Source organism: Coenobita brevimanus, chromosome 64, assembly GCF_032717465.1.
Source record: "Coenobita brevimanus isolate Jiangsu-jjx chromosome 64, ASM3271746v2, whole genome shotgun sequence".
Lineage (NCBI taxonomy): Eukaryota > Metazoa > Arthropoda > Malacostraca > Decapoda > Coenobitidae > Coenobita > Coenobita brevimanus.
In genome coordinates this window covers 13,826,264-13,848,636 of record NC_137017.1, presented here as the reverse complement: position 1 = coordinate 13,848,636, position 22,373 = coordinate 13,826,264, and the positions used below count along the sequence as shown (strand labels likewise).

The 22,373-nt window shown below is 41.3% G+C and overlaps 1 protein-coding gene across 1 annotated transcript in view; it reads left to right on the top strand.

The window, feature by feature from the left end:
- The window catches only part of GTPBP1 (GTP-binding protein 1), a 463,031-nt gene that overhangs the window by 365,595 nt on the left and 75,063 nt on the right, over nucleotides 1–22,373 (top strand). The window contains exons 9-10 of the mRNA XM_080276296.1: nucleotides 5,554–5,814; nucleotides 13,508–13,699. Coding sequence (XP_080132422.1) covers nucleotides 5,554–5,814; nucleotides 13,508–13,699 — 453 coding nt within the window. The remainder of the gene's footprint in view (nucleotides 1–5,553; nucleotides 5,815–13,507; nucleotides 13,700–22,373) is intronic.

Sequence of the window (22,373 nt, the reverse complement as noted above, 5' to 3'; positions counted from 1 at the left end):
ATTAGGTCAGTAGAATTAGGTAAATATACACACCAGTTTTTACAAAAGAAAATAATTTTGAAAGAGATGATATGGAACATGCATGCCCACACGTAGTACCAGACATACAAATATCAGAAAAAGAAGTACAGGAAGAGGTAAGTAAATTAGACAAAAGAAAAGCATTTGGTCCAGATGAAATTTCGAGTTGTGTGCTACACGAATGTACAGAAGAGTTCATCCATCCATCCATCCATCATCCAGTCCTATGTCTCCGATGAGGAGCGTAGGAACCCTGGGCTAGGCAAGTTGGGCCTAACATTTACGATGAGGGTGACCAGCCTCACTCGTCCCTGGGTGGCATTACCTGAGCAATAAACCCCAGTACCCATTGTATATAAACCTACACAGGCTTAATCCGATTGGAGCACCTTAATTGCCCACTGAACCACCAGGCATCATAGTTTGGTTATATGGTTACCACCCAGCATAGTAAATGGTTTCTTGGTGTACAGGAAACCATTTTGGCTTATCACTCAGTGTAGAGACACCCATATGCAGAAGGAAGATGAAAGAAAGAAGGAAAGAAAGACTGAATAGGGAGTGTAAAGTCACCCATAGGCAGAAGAAAGAGGAAAGAATGAAGGAAAGAAAGACAGAAGAGGAAGGATAGAATTGAGGAAAGGGCAGACACCCAAAGCAGCACTACATTGAGTGAGTGGATGGTGAGCGTCCCCACCTACTGCTGCAGAAGAGTGAAACTGACCATTATATTTCATATTCAAGGAATCCTCAGGTCAAGGTAAACTACCTGATATTTGGAAGAACGCTAACATTGTTTCCCTATTCAAGAAAGGGAATAGACAGAATATACTCAACTACCAACCTGTATCACTGACCAGTGTTGTAAGTAAGATATTAGAAAAGTTGATAAGAAACATTTGGGTAAACCATCTAGAACAGTGGTTCTTAACCTTTTTTCAGTCACGGACCCCTTCGAGAATCTGGGGAAAGCTGTGAACCCCTTCCCTACAAAAATGCACATAAGCACATAAACACAGCATTTCGCATGCAATGAATGTACTTTATTTCATTGAAACCTACCTCATGCAGTATATGACATACACAAAGTGTAAAACAGTCTTTACAAAGTATTATGTTTCTCACTCTTTTTCATGCAGAAACTAATGACCACTCGAAAAAATGAAGTACATCCAACTTGTGCAAATTAAACAAAAATAAAACTTTAATTCTGCCCAAAAGTTCGTTTCAGTGAGAGGGTTGTTGTTTGGCTGGAATAAGAAGAAGAAATTGTGGAGTGGTCTTTGATAAGGCAACTTGCATGTCATCACTGACATCCATTTGATTTTAACTTTTCGTTTTGATAGAAACAAGCGCTGACAACCCAGACTCACAAAGGTGTGTAGTAGCAAACGGAATCAAGAGCTCCCATAGCTCGCTTTGCAAGACGAGGATAGGCTTGTGTCAACGAACACTAGAATTCTTCAAGACTCTTCGAGTTTTTTTTTTTTTTTTGGGGGGGGGGGAAGGGAGCTAATTATGCAAACGACATCACATAATACCGCTAAATTATTCTCAATTATTCAGACCTTCACGGACCCCCTGGATCCCATCCATGGACCACCAAGGGGTCCATGGACGCCAGGTTAAGAACCCCTGATCTAGAAGAACACAGTCTGATAACAGAAAGGCAGTTCGGTTTTAGAAAGGGAAAACCTTGTGTTACTAGTCTATTCAGCTACTATGATAGAGTTACAGAAACATTACGGAAAAGAGAAGGGTGGGTGGACAGTATCTGTTTAGATTTCAAGAAAGCATTTGACAGAGTATTGTACCGCACCAATGACTTTTATGGAAACTGTACCATCAAGGAGGAATCCAAGACAACCTGTACTGTTGGATGCAGGATTTTCTCAGAGAAAGGGAAATCATAACAGACTAAGAAGAAATTACTCATAACGGAGGGGAGTGACTAGTGGAGCTCCACAGGGCTCAGTGCTAGCACCAGTTATGTTTTTAGTATATATAAATGACATAGTAACATTGGAAATGGAAGCTATCTAAATATGTTTGTGGATGATGCAAAAGTACAAAGGGAAATTACTAACACAGATTCTTGCAAAGAGCTACAAGAAGAATTAAATAAGCTTCATGATTGGAGCAATAAATGGCAAATAGAATTTAATGTGGACAAGTGTCATGTAATTAAGTTTGTTAAACGTGAGAAAAGACCAGATTGGGATTATAAGTTAGGAAGTAAAACCCTACACATATTAGGAAGAGAGAAGAACCTAGGAGTGATTATCAATAACAGACTATCTCCAGCTGACAACATCAGTGAGAAGGTATGGAATATGTATACACTGCTTGCTAGTATGAGAATAGCAGTCACATATATGAATGAAGACATGCTGAGAAAGATGATAACATCATTCATCAGACCAATCCTGGAGTATGCATCAATAGTGTGGAATCCTCATCTCAAAAACCACATAGATAAGGTTGAAAAAGTACAAAGGGTAGTTACAAGATGGGTACCAAGCTTAAGGGGTCTAAACTATGAAGAAAGACTAGAAAAATTGAATCTGCCAACCCTACAGGAGAGAAGGAAAAGAGGAGATAAGATTATGCTGTAGAAATGCATCTCGGGGAAAGAGAAACTTGACATAAATGAATATATAACCTATGAGGAAGCATCAGCAAGAAGACACTGCAATAAACTACATAAAAAGAGAGGCAATAAAGACTTAAGGAAATTCAGTTTCCTAAATAAAGCAATTGATCAGTGGAATGCATTACCAAATGAGGTAGTGTGTGCCCAAACTATTCATAAATTTAAGGATATGTATGATAAAAATAATTTAATACATGGGATAGTACGAGGTTGACTCATTCCTTTAAAGATACAATTAGGTAAGAACAATTAGGTAAAACACACACACACACACACACACACACACACACAAAACATCATTGCCATCACTCACTTGTACTTTTTCTTGCTTCAGCTAAGTTTGTGTTTATGGCACCAGATTAATTTTTCACCTACCTTTTGATAGGTAAATAGTCACCCTCTTCCTTCACAAGATCGTTCCATCCCTGGTAGTGGTAAATGATCACTTATTTCCCACTTTGAACACTCAAATTAACCCATTGTTATACCCATTGATGTTTTTAGAGGTTGTATTTGTACTACAGTGAATGTTATGTATGACCAGGAAGGAATAAACATTTTGCAAGAGGGCCTGAGGGAGGATGTTGAAAAAAATTTTATTTCACCACTCCAGTTAGTCGTATAGTGTAATATAGGTTTCAGTCATGCCATTTGTGCATTTCACTTTGCATGTTAAAATTCCTGGGTGTAGTCTTGACTTGTTATATGACTATTTGTTATGTGATAAATCACAAGAATCATAATTAGAAATTTGTAAACTTTTTGGGAATACTGTACTGTAATGTTAAAAAATTGGTAGTGATTTCACTAGAATGATATTTTCAGTGGCCACCTCTGAGAATCTCATGTGGATGTGGTGATGCATGCAAGCCGACAGTCAGCTGTCAGAGCCAAGATGGCAACCTAGTGTTTACATTTGCTGTGATCACCTGCCTTTCTGTCTGTTTTGTGCATGAAAGGTCACTGAAACTCCATTGCTATCACCAGATAACAGTGCAAGTGCTTAAGAAATAGTGCAGTGTGTGATATTAAGTGAAGTGTTACCTTTTCATGTGTTAAAAACTGAAACTTGTGACTTGGAAATCATGGTAACCTTATGCAACCAGCTTCCCCATGATGGGCCTCCAGTGAGTTGATGGAAGCAAGATGGGCACCCAGTGTTTACATTTGCCATGATTATTTACCTTTTGTTCCATTTTGTGCATGAAAGGCCACTGAAAAACCATTGCTGTTGCCAAGTAACACTGCAAATCCATAACAAATAGTGCAGTGTGCAGTACTGTATTAGTGAAGTGATACCATTTTGTGTGGAGTGATCATCCAGGCCCTCCAACTGTCCCCAGCCTCAAGGAGGGAGGGAAGGGGACCTTGGTGACAACTCATACCTGCAGAAGACAAACTTGAGGCAGATGGATTTTTTTTTCTTTCTTTCTTTCTTTTTTTTAAAGTTTCACGGTTGAGGTCACTCATCTTAACCCCGTTGAACATATTGATCTCACTATGCGATAAAATGTTGGATACTGAGACTGGACCGTACATTAGCCATGCAAGTTGAGGGTCTGATGTAATACCTGTTTGGTCATTTAGAGTGATTGGATATGAATAAATCAGTGAAAAATGTATACTGGTGTGTGAGTGAACTTGAGAGTGGGTGGAGGCATAGAAAGCCAAGATAGCTGGATATAGCTAAATGTGTGATTTCAGATGCTAAGTATGAAATGTATACTGGTGTGTGAGTGAACTTGAGAGTGGGTGGAGGCATAGAAAGCCAAGATAGCTGGATATAGCTAAATGTGTGATTTCAGATGCTAAGTATGGAATGTGAGGAAGCAAGAAAATTGACAGAGGAAAATGGATGAATGTAGCATGTTTGGAGATGCTCATCACCAGGGTTTCACTCCTTTTTTTAAATTAGTACTTAATGGAATGACTATCTGTATGATGTTATGAAGCCTCTTTTTAAAGAAAGAAAAAAAAAAAAACTATTGTATGGTGGTTTTGCCTGTGAGATGGAGGTGAGAACTTTGAAGACATGAGTGATGAGTGAATGCATGTGTCAGGCATATTTAACGTAACATGCTGTTGTTAGATTTTTTTATGCTTTCTTTTGCCTCATTGTGAATCTTACTCAACCATTTTTGTTGTTGTTATTGTTGTTGGAGAAATTTTCTGATGATTAATGAGTGAAAGTATATTGAATTAGTGGCTTTTAAGGCAGCAGCAGGAATACAGGCAGTCCTCTTTATAAGGCAGGGATCTATCTGTCTATCTATTGCCAGACGCCACAATCCCGTAAGGGGTGGCCATTTGACTTTGAGTTATTATCAGTAGTTTTACGGGGAGGGGCACTAACCCTCCACCAACCCACTTGACACATAGGGAGCACGTATGGTTTGGTGATATGGTTACCACCCAGCGTTGTAAATGGATTCTTGGTTTACAGGAAACCATTTGGCTTGTCACTCAATGTAAAACCACCTGTAAAGGAAAAAAAAGCAATATGAAGTGACAGGAAAGATGGGAGAAACAGGAAGAGAGGAGGGCAGGCACAGAAAAAAAATGATAAAGTCTAAGGAAGAAGTAGGCAGCACTGCATCAAGTGAGTGGATGATGGTCACCACCACCTACCACTAAAGGCAGTGATGTGTTCCAAAATATCACTTTTTTGTGTTCCAAAATATATATATATATATATATATATATATATATATATATATTTTTTAAAATGCTAAACTGTGTGAAACTGGCAAACCAGGTAGGTAGCAATGAAAGTTCAGTTGGTAGTTTCTTTAATATATGGTGAACTTGATGGGGAAAATAAAAATGCCTGCCAATGGTGGCATATAGCAAGTACTTATAAGTTGTTTTCTTTTGTGCAGGGTGTGGGTGTGGTGGTGTCTGGGACATGCCTGAAAGGTGTCATCCGAGTGAACGACACCCTCCTTCTGGGACCCAATGGTCTTGGGGATTTCATACCCATGCCAGTCAAGTCTATCCATCGGAAGAGGATGCCTGTCAGGGAAGTCCGTGGTGGCCAAACAGCATCATTTGCACTCAAGAAAATCAAAATACATGATGTTAGGAAGGGGCAGGTCCTGGTAGATCCTTCTCTAAACCCCATGTCCTGCTGGGAGTTCAAGGTGAGAATTCCAGTGAGCTCTTAGGATATTTTGTGGGGCTAAGGTTTTATAATTGCCTTGAAATATGTGGTGGAAATAAAGGTAAAGATGATGATCTGATACCGTATTTCTTACTGTAGTTGGTATGCATTATGACACCATCAGTTATAGAACTAATCACCCAACTACAGTACTGACTTTAGGGTTTATTGATGAAACATTCGCTTAATAAGCAGATTTCCATAAACATAACAACTCATAACATTTGGACCCCCTGTGTGTGTGTATGTGTGTGTGTGTATTTATCTAATTGTGATATACGGGCAATGAGCTATGCTCGTGGTGTCCCATCTCTGTTTCTCAGTAAGTCAAATTTTGCTTTAACCCGCCCCATCCCGTCGACGTATGGGTACGTTGCAACATTTTGCATTTGCCAGTCCCGGCGACATACTGGTACGTCGTGCAATTGCAAGGTCCCTAATTTGCACAATTTTCAATTTTCGCGCATGATTTTTCGTACGTATACACGGGACACCTTCCTCTATTCCTCTACAAGATGCCAAGCAGGGACAATGCCTTACACCGCATAACCTCCCCCCTCCCCCCCTCAGGCCATTGTCTCGGCAATTCACCTGTTACCAGTGACCTGGCCAGTAAAGATATTCAGGGCCAGAGTGATTCCCCAATCGATGACAATGAGGAGGACAAAGTTTACATAGCATTAGAAGAAGAAACAGTCAGAAATAATGATCAGGTAATGTGGCAAAAAGAAGGTCAAGTATGGTGATTAGTTAGTGAGTGAAACAATGCTTATAATGCCTTTATTACTGCTTGAAAACCAATATACTCTCATACTACATATAAATTCGTATCAAGTAAATAAATAAATACCGTTTATGAGTGGATAAAATAGTTACCCTCCCATAGAACTCGTTTTTATTGGTGCCAGCATGTTAGAAAACCCAGTCATGTAAGGAGGAACTCCTACGTGGATCGAGTATTTTAAACCTCAGGTGAGCGATTTCTCTATGAATTTTCGATGTTTCTCACCAAAAGCAGAGGTTTTAGCCAAAAAAAAAAAAATCGAAAATACCTCGGGATTGGGGGATGTCAGAGGTGCAGAAAACCTCTGGACGTGACGGGTTAAAATCATTTAAGTTTTTAGACTGGATGATCTCTTTGTCCAGGCTATTGCACAAGTCTATGCATCTATAAGGAAAACTATATTTCTTGATATCCTTCAAGTAGCTTGGCTTCTTCAGTTTCATTCCGTATCCTCTTGTTACTCCCTTATCCCATACAAACAGATCTTCTTTGTCAGTTTTATCTACTCCCATCATGGTCCTGAACACTGCAATTATGTCGTCTCTCTCTCTCCTTTCCTCTAAGGTAGGCAAATCCAGCTTTTCCAGCCTCCTTCTCTATGACAGATCTGCCAGACTGGGGACCATCTTGGTTACTGTTCGATATATTCTCTCAATCTTGCTTATATCTTTCTTTTTGTATGGGACCACACTACCGCTGCATATTCTAACCTGGGGCAGATCATAGCCACTTTCAATTTTTCATCACATCCTCATCCATGTAATGAAAAACTACTCTCTTGTTAGTCAAGAGTTTATATGTCTCTCTAACTGTCTTGTTTAATATGTGTTTCACATGACAAACTATCCTGGACCAGCACTCCCAAATCTTTCTTTTCACTCACTTTTGTGATTGGTTCATTACCCATCAAATAATTCAGTGATGGCCTCTTGGTACTTTTAACTATTTCCAATATTTTACATTTCTTTGCATTGAATTTCGTTTCCCACATTCAGCTTCAATCATATATCCTATCCAGATCCTCCTGCAGCATTTTACAGTCCTCCTCAACCTCTATCTTCCTCAAAATCTTTGCATCATCAGCAAACAGACTTGCATAACTGTTCACTCCATCTACCATATCATTTATGTAAATCAATAACATTATTGGTGCCAACACTGAGCCCTGTGGGACTCCATCCAAACATCATGTCCTTTATTGCTGTCCTCATTTGTCTGTCTCTCAAAAAGTCTGTCATTCATTCCAGGAGGTTTCTCTTCAGTCCTCCTATATGCTCTAGTTTCCACATTAGTCAGACAGACATCCCAGTGTTAAAGTGTGCTCTCTTCCTCCAAACATGACGTCTAAAATTCAACCCTTAGATCAAGAGATCACTGCAACTGTCACACTTCTTTTTTACAAAGCAGTCCATGATAAGATACGACAGGAAACAACCAAGAGGAGGTCACTGAAATAATGTAAGAAAGTGAAGAAGAAATTCCTACAGCCCCAACACCACACACTGGAACCCCATCCACAGTGACGGAGTTGCCAGAAGTTGCAATGGAGACATCCACATTAGCTTCATCACCAGATAAGGCCTTACCTATTAACATGCCAAGGGAGATAGTTACCATCAAAACATTTTGGAAACGTTTTGATATCAGATAGGCTGTCAGCTTTATGGTAGATGCCTGGCATAAAATTTATAATGCTACCATTAAGCACAGGTGGGCACCACTTCACCCTCACCTCATCATGGATGGTGCCGACAGTGACATGGACACACAGACATAGTGTCAGTGGAAGGAACAGCTCTTGAAAGAAGTGTTAGAAGCAGCAAGAAGTGTTCCAGGATTTAATGAAGTTAATGAAGAACAGTTGGGTGAGATGATATCCAAAAACACTAAACAGAACATTGAAGAAATGCTGGATAGTGATGATGATGATGATGAAACAGAAGACAATAAACAAGAAGATAAACCCGCACAGACTCCCAAGCAACTGACAGCGACAAAACTCTCACATATTGAGTGACTGTTCCTGTCTCCAAGAAGAAATAGAGACTGTCATAGCCAGTGAGAGTGATTGTGTTCAGCTGGTACAGAAAATGAATGAAATATCATTGTTCTTCTTGAAGGAATACAATAAGAAAATAAATGAACAACAACAAGTGCCCATCGTTACGTGGGCTGACGACAGAGTGAAGATACTGAACCAGCTGAAGCTTCCCTCTTCAATGATCCTGGCCTAGTTGATGACAACATAGACATTGCAAGCATTCCAGATGGCTTCAGTTTTGATTGAAGGATATGGCTCAGATGAAGATCCACAGGAGGAAGGGACAATAGAAGCTGCAGGGAGTGAAGCTTCAGGTGCCAACTAAGGCATCCACGCACCATACACCACGTGTACATCGAGCCCATTATTTTATTTTCTTATGTGACTTTTTCTGTTTTGTATTGTATCAGCTAAAATAAATTAAACTGAATCATGTTATGTGTGTTTATCACGTGATTTACGCCCAGTAATGTTATAATATAGTGGAAAATCAGTCCAGTCATGCATGCCCAGAAACAATTTATTTTTTCCCCATTAGTTATTCAGTTTAGAGTTGGCGAATTCCAGTTTGGCGAGGGTTTTTTTTTTCACACCTATTACTTGCCAAATGTGAGAGTTCACTGTACTTACCTTTGTAGTGTAACGCAGATGTAGGCTGTTTGAGGTCATATTAGTGCTATTAGTGTTGGGGTGGTGCAGGGGTACCATCGATATTTTTCTACTTTTTTCCCATTTTTCCCAATTTTTTACCCCAAAAAGCTAAAAATGACCCTGGGCTGAAAATTCCCAACCATCAGGTTTCCGAACCATCAGATGCTGGATTATTGGAAGTTAACTGTATTGTGATACCAACTGTAACATATGGAAATGAAGCTTGGACCATGTTGGAAGGACACAAGTCAAGAGTGAGAGCAAGGGAAATGAGTTATTTGAGAGGAGCATTTGGAGTGGAGAGACAGACTGGCAAATACGGAAGTGAAGGAGCGTTGTGGTGTGGATGTGATAGAAAGCATCAGGAGAAATATATTGAGATGATTTGGCCATGTGGAGAGGATGGAGAGCTAGAGACTAATGAGGAGAGTGTATGTGAATAAGGTGGAGGCCAAAGATGAGATGGAGGAATGGAATGGAGAGGTATATGAGATACGGGGGTTTGAGCTGGGAGCAGGGCAGTGAAATGGCAGGGGACAGGGCGACATGGAGACTTATTTGTTTGTGGCCACGCCTTATGCGATTAAGGCATCTGGCAATAGATAGATAGATAGATAATTAGAAAATTATACCCATTTTTGGAATAATGATTAAAAATTGGTCATGATTTTGCAGGAACCATAATTGCAACGGCCACCTTTGAGAATTTCATGCAGATGCAGTGGCGCACAGTCAGCTGTGTGAGCCAGCATGGCTCCCTAGCATTTATGTTCAGTATGATTGTCCCCCCTTCATTCCATTTTTTGCGCAAAAGTCCTTGAAAACACTATTGCTGTCACCTGATAACAGTGCAGGCACTTAACAAATAGTGCAGTGTACGATATTAATTGAAGTGATGACTTTTTGTTTGTGAAATACAGTACTAAATCTTGTGACTTGGATACTGTGTCAACTATGTGTACACAGCCTCACAGTCTTCTGATGACAGTGCCTCCCAGTCAGCTGGTTGAGCCAAGATGGCCGCCCAGTGTTTACAGTTGCTGTATTCACATGCCTTTAATTCCATTTTGTGCATGAAAGGCCATTAAACACCATTCTGTAGCCAGATAACAGTATAGGTTCATAACAGATAGTGCTGTGTGTGATATTAAGTGAAGTGATAACTTTTTGTATGTGAAATACTGAAACTTGTGACTTGGAAATCATGCCTGGCGAGTGTGCTGCCCATAACAGAAAGCATGGTGCAACTGAGGGGCACCAAAGGCAAGCCTAAAAGGGTAAAGTTTTTTAGATTTTAGGTTTTGCATTTGAGGGCACCCACCCCAACCCCATTGAACCCATTTTATATTGACCTACCTCACTACATGATAAATCGTTATGTGATAGGTTTTCACTTGATTCACAGTTGACACAGATGCCAAGTCACAAGTTTCAGTACTTCACACACAAAAAATTATCATTTCACTTAACCCCTTCGTACATGATGACGCATTTGTCGTCACATGGGTGTGGATGCGGCTATACTCGTTGACGCTTTTGGAGTAATTAAAGCATAAAAACTTTAGTCAGAGGAAAAGTTTTCGGCCAGTCAGCGTCATTTTTGGAGGTGTCATAGCTTCCCTGCTCCTTGTCAAAAGTAATGAGTTAGCAACTGTGGGTCCCGATACCAGCAAGAGAACGGACAGGTTATTCAGTACCAAATGAGCTGTGAGTGGGGAAGGTACTGCGTGGCTCTGTCCGTTTAAATTTCCACTCTTACTCCCATCCTGGCCGTGCAACACATTTCACTATACCAGTAGTGCTTGTGTATAGTGTTTCAGCACTTGTGAATAGATTTGGTGTTTGCAATAGGATATTTGGTGTTTGTGAAGTAATCCTGGTCGTTATCAACCATTGGCCCAACGAATTTATGCTACTGTCTCTACCCTGCACCAAATGTGAGTATTCAGCTATAATAATAGTGACAGTGAATCAGGTGACTATAGTGTGCATATCTAGTGTACAAAGAATTGGTGAATTACGTACAATAGCTTAGAGGAAGGCAGGAAGCTGCCTTACAGTCACTACATTGCATGGGTGCACCATAGTTTTTTGCATTTTTCTCGAAAATTATGAGGCCCAGGATCACCGTTGTGGGCTCAAATGAAAGCCAATTAAATTCTGCATAGGATGATAAAATAAAAACATGACAGTGGCACGAAAAGTTTTTCACTAGAGCTCCCCGAATTAAAAAATCTGTTGTCTGTCGGAAATGGGTTTTACTTTTTCGCTTATTACTTGGACACCATACCTCGTATCAAACTGGGACCTCCGGCATTCGAAAGCTAATAAAATTCTCTTTCCAGTGATTGTATAATATGTAGAGATTGAGTGGTAAACATTCAACTCATGATGTTGGGAAGTGAAATGCATGCTGTTGAATGTTTATTCACACGACCCTGACGTATGTATAGCATTTTTTGTGTGTGTGTTTTTTTTGCTTATCGTCTAGAACAAACATTGACGAATAGCAATATGTTTTTTTTTTGGCAAAATAAATATGTTTGGGTGGTGAAAATAAGCCAAGAATACACATACAGTATTTGGAGTGAACGGCAGGCAGGGGGGGGGGGAGAAAAGCATGCGCGTCATGTCCCACAAAACATATTATCTTATCCACACTCGAAAGGGTTAATATCTCACACTGCATTATTTGTTCGGCACTTGCACTGTTATTTGGCTGTAGCAATGGTGTTTAATGATCTTTTATGCACAAAATGGAATGAAAGGCAGCTGATCGCAGTGAATGTAAACACTGGGTGGCCATGTTGCTCAGACAACTGACTGTCGGCTTGTGTGCATCACCTTGTTCGCACAGGATTCTCAAAGTCAACCATCTCAATTATCAATCTAGTGAAATCACAACCAATTTTTTTTTTTTAATTATTCCCCACAAAAATGTAACATTTGAAATATCATTGTAGCAGTTTATCACATAGCGAAGTCGTATAACGAGAAACAAATTTTGATTATAAAGTGACAGGAAGAATGGAAGAAATAGGAAAAGAGGAGGACAGACTTGGATGAAGCATGATGAAAGGTGAAGGAAAAAATAGGTAGCACTACATCAGGTGAGTGGATGATGGTCACCACCATCTACCACCTGTAGTTCCTTGTACTAATATTTTTTGTTGTTGATATTACTATAGTTGTTATCATTATCTTTACTCAGCTGTTATCTGTGCTGAGGTCTGTCTCAGTTACGATGTTTCAAAACAGTATAGTACCATAAAATGGAAATCTGAGTATCATTTGTCCATGGCATGGCTGTATAGTGCCTTGCTTGTACCCATCTTGTAACAAGCAACATGCTTTAGGACTTTGCTTTGTATCAAGAAGTCACATGTACATGGGGGCATCACGTCGCCCACTCATATTTCCGTCTCTGTCATTCATTTGGCAAACAGGCATCCCAATGTATGACAGTGCTGTAGGATTCCCATCACTCGCTTTGTTTGGTACAGTAAGACCTTGATATAATGGACTTCAATAGACCGGAATTTGCTTTTATCGGAATCGAGGAGCAACTGGACTAAATTCCTATATATGGGGAAAAGTCCGATAAAGCCATAAGCAGTCCGGACTGCCTGACATCTTCAGCTATGTTCACCACAATAATGTAAATAAAAGACATGTTTATCAATGTACAGTACAGTATTATTATATACATTATACCATTTGATTATTGTAATGAAGGTATAATACAGTACAGTACTGCCGTGGTAGTGAAAACAGTAAAACAGTCGGTGTGATCTGGACTAATTTCTTATATATCAGAAAAAGTCCGGGTTAGCAGGGGGAAGTCCAGATGTCACTTTTATCGGAATTTCACTTTTTTCGGGATGACTTGGGCCCCAATTACTGTAGTCCATTATAGTGAGGTCTTACTGTATTTCAAAATGTCACAATGATGAATCTAATGATACTTTTTGACAGTTGTACCTCTGTTATTCTTGTTGGTTATGTGGTCCTCCGTTATCAGATTTCTTTCCCCGGGGTTTTCATCTTTGATCTCTTATATCATGCTGAGTATAACTGTGCTGTATAGATAAATTTTACTTGGGGGGAGGAGAAGGCTTTAATCCTTAACCTCACCCCTTCTTTAGTTGGGCAAAAAAGTTCATGATGATGATGATGATTTGAGCTTTGTGCTTTTAGGGTGAGATCCTAGTACTGCATCACCCAACGACCATCAGTCCAAAGTATCAAGCAATGGTGCATGTGGGATCAGTGCGACAGACAGCCTCTATCATCGCCATGGACAAGGAGTGCCTCAGAACTGGAGACAAGGCCACTGTACACTTTCGCTTCATCAAACATCCAGAATACCTCAAGAATGGACTTAAGATGGTCAGTCTTTACTCTGCATAGTTCTGATGGAATAAGATATGAAATGAGGAGCTGAGAGGAGCAAGGCCACATATGCCATTTTTTAAAAAGAAAATAATCATGCCTAAAGTTAGAGAAAAGACATTCAGTGAAGAATGGGAAAATCAGAGAGGGGTTTGTACCAGTGTATAGCTTGGACATCCATTTATTTTTTTGGTGAGTCTCATAGATTTCTGCTTGTGCTTTCCTGCACTTTTATCAATATGTGTAAAAAAAAAAAAAAAAAAAAAATTTCAACCCTCAGTTGAGATTAGTTTGTACACCACCAGCCTCTTATGCTTCTCACCTAGTCCACAGATACTCATGAAGGCTTTCTTACACATACGTGACACAGTCTTGTTATATTTGATTGTATAAATCACAGTCTGGGACTTTCTGGGTCTACCTTCACCTAGAGGCACATAGCGGCATTGCACAGGCACAGGATTAACAAGTGTTTGTAGTTATGCTGTTTGTTATAATCACAAAGGCCCCAGTAATTCTGGAATACTTCTTCAATCACAGGCCTTGTCACCCTCATAAAACACTCATCATTACCTGGAGACCGTATTTTACACTCTGCAACATCCTTTCCAGTTTTACAACTCACATATGCTTTGTCAGAATTTCACAAATTCTTGACCTTGTTCACTTTCCACTCTCCCTCATTCTTCACTCTTTTCTTAGGTTGTCCCACCACTACACCTTCACTGTACACAGGCACATTGTCACTCATAATGCCTGTTAGTCCATAAAATCCGTGAATAATAGGAGAAAACACTAGGAGATTCACTGGCAATCGTAAGAAATCCCACCAAACTGACCTGGAGCAGCCGGCCATGTAAACAACATTTTTAGGAGTGCATAGACTGGCTGCACTGACTGTTCTAGTGCAGTGGTTCTCAAACTAGGGGTAATTACCCCCGTGGGGGTAATGAAACCGTTTCGGGGGGGTAACGAGGCACTTTCTAAAAGTAATAGTTCTTTGGAGTAAATTAATAAATAATAATAATAATAAAGAAATGAATAAGTGAATAAATAAATAAATAATACAGAAGTAAATAAACTAATATTTATCATAATTATGCAGGTTATATCCCCAACATTTGTTTTCTTCAATTAATGTAAGCATGAAAGAAAATGGGAATGCCATGATGAGTCTTTATGATGTAAGTGAGCGAAACATCATGACCCTTCCCTGTAGGAAATAATTTTGTTGATTGCTACGAACTCTCCAGTGAGTTGTGCAGTTGATGAGGTAATTTTGCTTCTTGATACTTCTTTTAACTGCAGTAGTTAGGTGTAAGATAGGCATGTGCTGGTTTGAGCGAGGGACACGCAAGAGCGAGCGAGCAACACCACCCTTCCTCCTCCTCCTGCTTCTACCATTCCTCCAGTCCCCCCTATTGTCCTCTCCCTCCCAGTCCGCCACATCCTCCCCGGGGTTGGGGAAAGGGCACATGTCTGCAACCCCTTGCCTACTTGTGTGTGGTCGAGATTGTGGGTCATGACTGTACATAACATAATTAATAGGACGGGAGGGTCCGAACACATGAGCGAGGGGTAGTGGGCCAACTGTACATTTTGTGCTGTACAAGCATCTAAGTCGGGGTGTCGCACATCTCTGTATATCAGATATACAGCTTTAACTTCACATATCTGAAGAGGAATGGGGTAGGGGTAATGGTGATCCATCACAGCACTGCCGGGGTTAACGATACCAAAAAGTTTGAGAACCACTGTTCTAGTGAAATGGCAGGGGAGAGGGCAACATGCAGATGATTTGTTTGTGGCCATCCATTATGCGATTAAGGCATCTGGCAATAGATAGATAGATAGATAATTGCAGTGATTGGCCGCCAGTTTGGGGGTGGTGGCAGCTGAGCCAGCCAGTGAGAGCGGAAGCTGTGATATTTGACCTTGCTCCTCTACCTCCAGACCGCTTTTGTTACCATTCTGTCATACAGGCAAAAGATACCTGCACTTAGTGGGATTTTTTACCATAATGCTTCATTCACAGGGCCCTGCATCCATCTTCCTCGGATAAAGGAAGCATGGGGGAAGACAATGCTACACTAATGTCATTTACGGGTGTGCTGGTGTTTGCGACCTTGCTCCTCTCGGCTCCTCAAATTATCTGTGAAGTAACCACAATCAATAATCCAAGAAGATAACGGTTATATTATGGATTTTTTCTCGCCCATGGCACCTTCGGAGTTCCTCCACGGAGCATCTTCATAAGACTTGTATGAGGCACTCCATGGAGGAAGTTTAATGATGCCATGTGTCCAAAATTCATTATTCTGTCCTCCATTTTCTCCAGTTAATATTTGTTGCATTTGATATTGCTCTGTGGAGCTCCTCGTGAACAATTTGTTTCATTTCGTTATTGAAGGCTCCAACATGCATACACGTAGCACCAGTCGTGCAGGGCGGTACTCCCGAGGTGGATGGAAAGCTGATGACAGGGAGTGCTGGAGCTCCCGTTTCATCAGCCCTCAGGACTAGTTCCTGACCATCCCCCTTTGCTGAACTTTTTCAGTGTCTCAGTTACGCAGAGAGTAGGTCAGCATGCTTTCCAACACAAATTTCTCTATCTACACCAAATTACATGCACAGTACACACTACACTTCCTTTTCCAAAATTTAAAAAAATCATGGCGTCTCATTACCCAGCCTCGGAGTCCCCAGGGGGGGGGGGAGACCATAAATGCCCCCAGCTTCCGACCCTCTCCCGGTGACGACTCGAGATGCCTGGAACCACTGTCTGACTCACTTCTTCATTTCTGCAACATTCACGGCCTCTCCTCTAACTTTCGCTCTGTTGAGCACCACCTCTTCTCCTTTAAACCTCACCTTCTCTTTCTAACTGAGACTCAGCTGTCTGAGGCAACTGACAGCAAATCCCTTTCTGTATCCTCCTACTTTCTCTATACTCATTTCAAAGCCAAAGGTGGCTGTTGTGTATATATATGCAACGACTTATCTTGTTCTGAATTCTCTACACTCTGGCTTTGGCTTTCCTGTCATTCTCAGACTAAATATATCTGTGCTGTTTACTTATCCCCTAATTTTACTGACTATCAAAAATTCTTCGACTATCTTACTTCTGCGATGGAACACATTCTATCTATTTCTCCTTTCTCTGAAATCTCCATTCTAGGAGATTTCAATGTTCACCACCACTTTTGGCTCTCCTCTCCTTTCACTGATCCATCTGGTGAACAAGTCTACATCTTTTCTATCCTTAATGACCTTGAGCAGCTTGTACAGCACCCTACCCGTATCCTAGACTGCCTTGGAGAGGGCTCCAACATACTTGACCTCTTCCTTACAACTAATCCTTCTGCTTACACTGTTAATCTTTTCTCTCCGTTGGGCTCCTCCGATCACAACCTTATTACCTTAACCTGTCCTATCACTCCGGTACGGCCTGTGGACCCTCCAGGGGAACGTTGTCTGTGTCATTTTGGAGCCGCGGATTGGGAGGCCCTCAGGCAGTACTTCTTTGGATTTCCCTGGAATGATTATTGCTTCCATGGCCGGGAGCCATCTGAGTGTGCCTTGTGCATTACGGAGGTTATTCTTTCAGGCATGGAAGCATACATTCCTTTCTCATATCCTTTGACTAACGCAAAAAAGCCTTGGATTAATCACGTTTGTTCTAATGCTGTCCGCAACAAGGAGAGAGCCTACAAAAGGTACTGGAGCCAACCCACCCCTGAATCACATCATCTTTACGTTTCTGCCCGGAATTGTGCTAAGTCTGTTCTTCACTCTGCTAAAAATAATTTCATCCATACTAAATGCTCTCAACTCTCCAACTCGAATTCTTCCCACTCCTTCTGGCACCTTGCCAAAAACCTTTCTAACAACTTTACCTCATCATCCTTCCCTCCTCTTTTCTACTCTGATGGTTCTGTAGCTATTTCTTGTACTGATAAAGCAGATCTCTTAACACAGACTTTCTCCTCCAATTCCACCTTAGATGATTCCGGTGCTGTTCCTCCAACACTTCCCCCCTCTGACTTCCTCATGACTGACATTAAAATTTCTTCAGCTGATGTATTTTCTGCCATCACTGGCCTCAAAACTAACAAGGGATATGGGCCTGTTGGAGTCCCTCCTGTTGTTCTCAAGAACTGTGCTTCTGTGCTTACGCCCTGCCGAGCAAACTCTTTTGCCTTTGTCTGTCAACTTGTACCTTTCCTTCTTGCTGGAAGTTTGCTCTCATTCAGCCAGTCCCAAAGCAGGGTGACCACTCCCAACCCTCCAACTATCGTCCTATTGCTTTAACGTCCTTTATTTCAAAAGTTTTTGAGTCAATTCTCAATAGAAAAATTTTAAGGCATCTTTCCTATCACAACCTTCTTTCTGATCATCAGTACGGGTTCCGTCAGGGACGCTTCACTGGCGATCTTCTCACCTACCTTTCAAACTCCTGGTCATCCTCCTTTCGGGAGTTTGGCGAAAACTTTGCCATTGCACTTGACATCTCAAAGGCTTTCGATCGAGTCTGGCGTAAATCTTTAATTTCCAAACTGCCCTCTTACGGTTTCTATCCTTCTATCTGTGCCTTCATCGCTAGCTTCCTTTCTGGTCGTTCTATAGCCGCTGTTGTAGACGGCCATCGTTCTTCTAGATCTATCAACACTGGTGTTCCTCAGGGCTCTGTCCTATCACCAACTCTCTTCCTTTTATTCATCAGTGACCTTCTAAGCTGTACATCAAACCCTATCCACTCATTCGCTGATGACTCCACCCTTCGCCTTTCCATTCGGTTCCTGCAACGCCCGTCTCAGCAGTTACTTCAGCAAACAAGGGATGAGGCTATGGCACACCTAATGTCTGAATTGGCTCGTATCTCTGACTGGGGTAAAAATGATCTGGTTGTTTTTAATGCATCTAAAGCTCAGTTCTTACACCTATCAACCCGACAAAATCTTCCAAACGTATACCCACTAATGTTTAATAATATTCAGCTTAATCCTGCATCATCCTTGAACATGCTTGGGGTTTCATTTACTCAGGACTTATCTTGGAAAGATCATATTACTGTACATCTCTTGTAAAATCTGCTTCCAAGAGATTGGGTGTGCTAAGCCGACTCCATTCCTTCTTCACCCCTGCACAATTGTTGACTCTATACAGGGGTTTTATCCGCCCCTGTGTCGAGTACAACTCGTGTGGGGAGGCTCCCCTCATACAGCTCTTCTCAATAGGGTGGAGTCAAAGGCTTTTCGTCTCATTAAGTCTCCTCCTCTTACTGACTCCCTTCAACCTCTGTCTCTTCGCCGCACTGTTGCATCTTTATCTCTTTTCTATTGCTACTTCAATGGTCACTGCTCCTCTGAACTGTCTGCATGCATTCCTCCACCTCTACGACGGGCTCGTAGCACCCGTCTAGCAGCAAACTCTCATCCCTTTTCTGTCCAACTCGCTAATGCAAGAGTTAACCTTTACTCCCAGTCCTTCATTTATGCAACAGGTCAACTCTGGAACTGTCTCCCTCTGTCTGTATTTCCTGCTGCCTATGATCTCCAGTCTTTCAAACGCAGTGTGTCCAGGCATCTCGAAATGATCGGATCTTGAATTTGGCTCTCTATTGTAAAATGTTTTTCTCTTGGAAGGAACAGTTATTGCAGGCTCATGGCCTTTGGTTCCTTCTTCCTCGCATAAAAAAAAATAAATATATGGCAGCCTTTGTCACCTAATGGTGGCTCTTCATGCTGCTCAATTTCTGGCAGCCTCTCTGTTCAGTCCCTTATCCCTGAGGTCACTCTCAGTGGCCACATGCTAGGTCTTTTTCGGTCTACCTTTCGCAGCCCTAACCATAACAGTAAGACTTCCCACTTTCTGCACCCAATTATCATCCCCCATCCTTTCCACGTGCCCAAACCACCTCAATCTGCCTCTCCTCATCACAACGCTAATACACTCCAGTCCCATTGTACCTCTCAACTCTTTCATCGTAAACCTGGCCCTCTCAGGCCTCGCACTTAGGGACGCCCTTATCATTTTCACTTCTTTACATTTGAGCTTGCGAATCCTCTTCCTTTACTGCCCAAGTCTCACTACCATATAGCATTACACTCGTAACACATGCCACATACAAAGATCCATAAGCACAGGGGGAAAGCCATCTCAGTGTCAGGAGGGGCTACAGCTCCCTGAACTACTGCCAACCACTCTTCGCTCTAGCCACCTGCAGCACATAACATGTCTCCCAACTAAGAAAACTTTTCCCCACACTCAAGAGACTCTCCAGCACGATAAATCCTTTCATGCTTGACAGTCTCCACATGCTCATCCCAACATACCACATACATTAACTCAGCATTACCTCACAGTCTACCTTTAATATCACTACATCTCTTATGCATCTACTTATCACAAACACTGCACAAGATGGAATTACTTTCCATGCCCTTGTGGCAAATCACACATGGCCTCTCCCCCTCTTCTTGGACAGGACTGCCACCAGCCCTAGATACCGTCATTTTTGTTTTATTCACATTTACTCTTAAGCCCCTGTGCCATATACCATGTTGCCACTTCCTAAATATTTCCTTCACCTCCCTTTCATTCCCTGCAATCAACACCAAATCATCAGCATACAACATTTCCCACTGGAGTCCTTTTCTGAAGTCACGTGAGTGCTTCAGGTACCATGAAAAACAACTGGGAGCTCAAGACTGAAGTCTCCATTTACCCTTACCTGGGTGCGAGTACCCACATACATAACTATAACCACCCTGACCTGCCACCCCTTGATCTCAAGCTTTCTTATTGCTGACTTCACCACGTCTTTAGGGACTTTGTCAAAGGGCTTCTCCAGATCAACAAAAACAAAGTACAGTTCTCTTTTCTTTCCTACATATTTTTCCTGACAGTCGAACAGTGAATATGGCATCAGTGGTCCCTTTGTGTGGCATAAACCCAAACTGCATCTCATCAGTAGTCATTCCTTCTCTAATCATACCTTCAAGAACTCTCTTCATTACTTTCATTACCATGTCCAAAAGCATTATTCCTCAATAATTTCCTCTTTCCAGGGCATCACCCTTCCCCTTGTACACATTTACAGTTACTCTCTTCAGCCAATCGTCTGGGACAACACACTCATATATAATCGTATTTGTCAAGTCAGTGACAAACCCCACATCTGTATCTCCTGAGGCTTTCAACATTTCAGCAGTCAACCCAGACACACCTGCTGCTTTCCCCATCTGCATCCTGCTTGTTGCCCTGCTCACAATAGCAGACTCAATAAAGGGCCAAAGGCCAGACACTGAACCTACTGCTCCAATCTTTCCCTGTCCCAGTCAAATTCCTCTTTCAACAACCGATTGTAATGCTCTATCCTGGCATCTTTAATATCCTCCCCGTTCACCACTACCTTTCCTTCATCATTCTTCACACACCGCTCTCCTGTGATATCCCTATTTTCCCTCTTCATGTGACTTGCCAACTTAAATATCATGTTCTTCCTTTCCACACTATTTAGGTTATCAAGTAAAAGTCTGTAAGACTCAGACTTTGCCTTGTAAACCTCTTTTCTAGCCTTACGCTTCACAGCCAAGTATTCCTCTTTGTTACCACCCTTTTTCCATTCCCAGAAAAGCCTTCTTTTCTCCTTAACTGCAGCTTCTACCCCTCATCCCACCACCAATGTACTTTATGTCTTGAGGGGTCCCTTGTCCATCCACACACTGATTCAGTAACTCTCAAGAGGTTGCTCTTCATGAGTCTGTACGGTTCATTAACACTTTTGTCTACATCTCCCTGTTCAGTCACCACTCAATTCATCTTAATATAGAAGACATCTCTTACTGCTTGGTTTTTCAACTTCCATATTTTCTTCTTAGGTGCATGGGTCCTCTTTTTCATCACCCGCTTCTGAAGCATCACATCGCATATCAATAACTTGTGTTGTTGCACACACTTCTCGCTGCTAATAACTTTAACATCCCTCACAAACCTTCTATCAGCCTTTCTGATCAGGAAATAGTCTTTCTGGCTGCTATTTCCCCTAGACTCGTATGTAATCAACCTACTGTACTCTCTCTCTTCCTAAAGTGAGTGTTGCACACAGTCATGTTCATTGCCTCCCCAGACTCAAGTATCCTTTCCACTTCCTCATTTCTTGTACCATATGCACATCCCTCATGTACTCCTTCATATCCTTGAGCTGCTTCACCTACCAGGCCACTTAAGTCCCCTCCCCAAATTACAATCTCATCATCCCCCATACCACTTACCACATGTATTAAATCATCCCAGAATCTATCCATTCCTACCTCATCCAAGCCTGCATGTGAAGCATACACTGATATAAATGCAAACATTATCCCACCAAACAAAATTTTCACAACTATTATCCATTCACTGACTTTCAATACATTCATGATATATTCCACCCATTTCTCCATAATCAACACACGTGCACCACCATAACCATCTGCCTTAGCTTGGCAAAACAACAGTAAGTCATTATACAGTATATATATATATATATATATATATATATATATATATATATATATATGTATAAATAAATATATGTATTTTCTTACAGACAAAGTCAGTGGGATCCATTCCTACTCACTTAGCTCACACGACTCGGTGCGACTAAATACTGAATCGGCACTTTTCA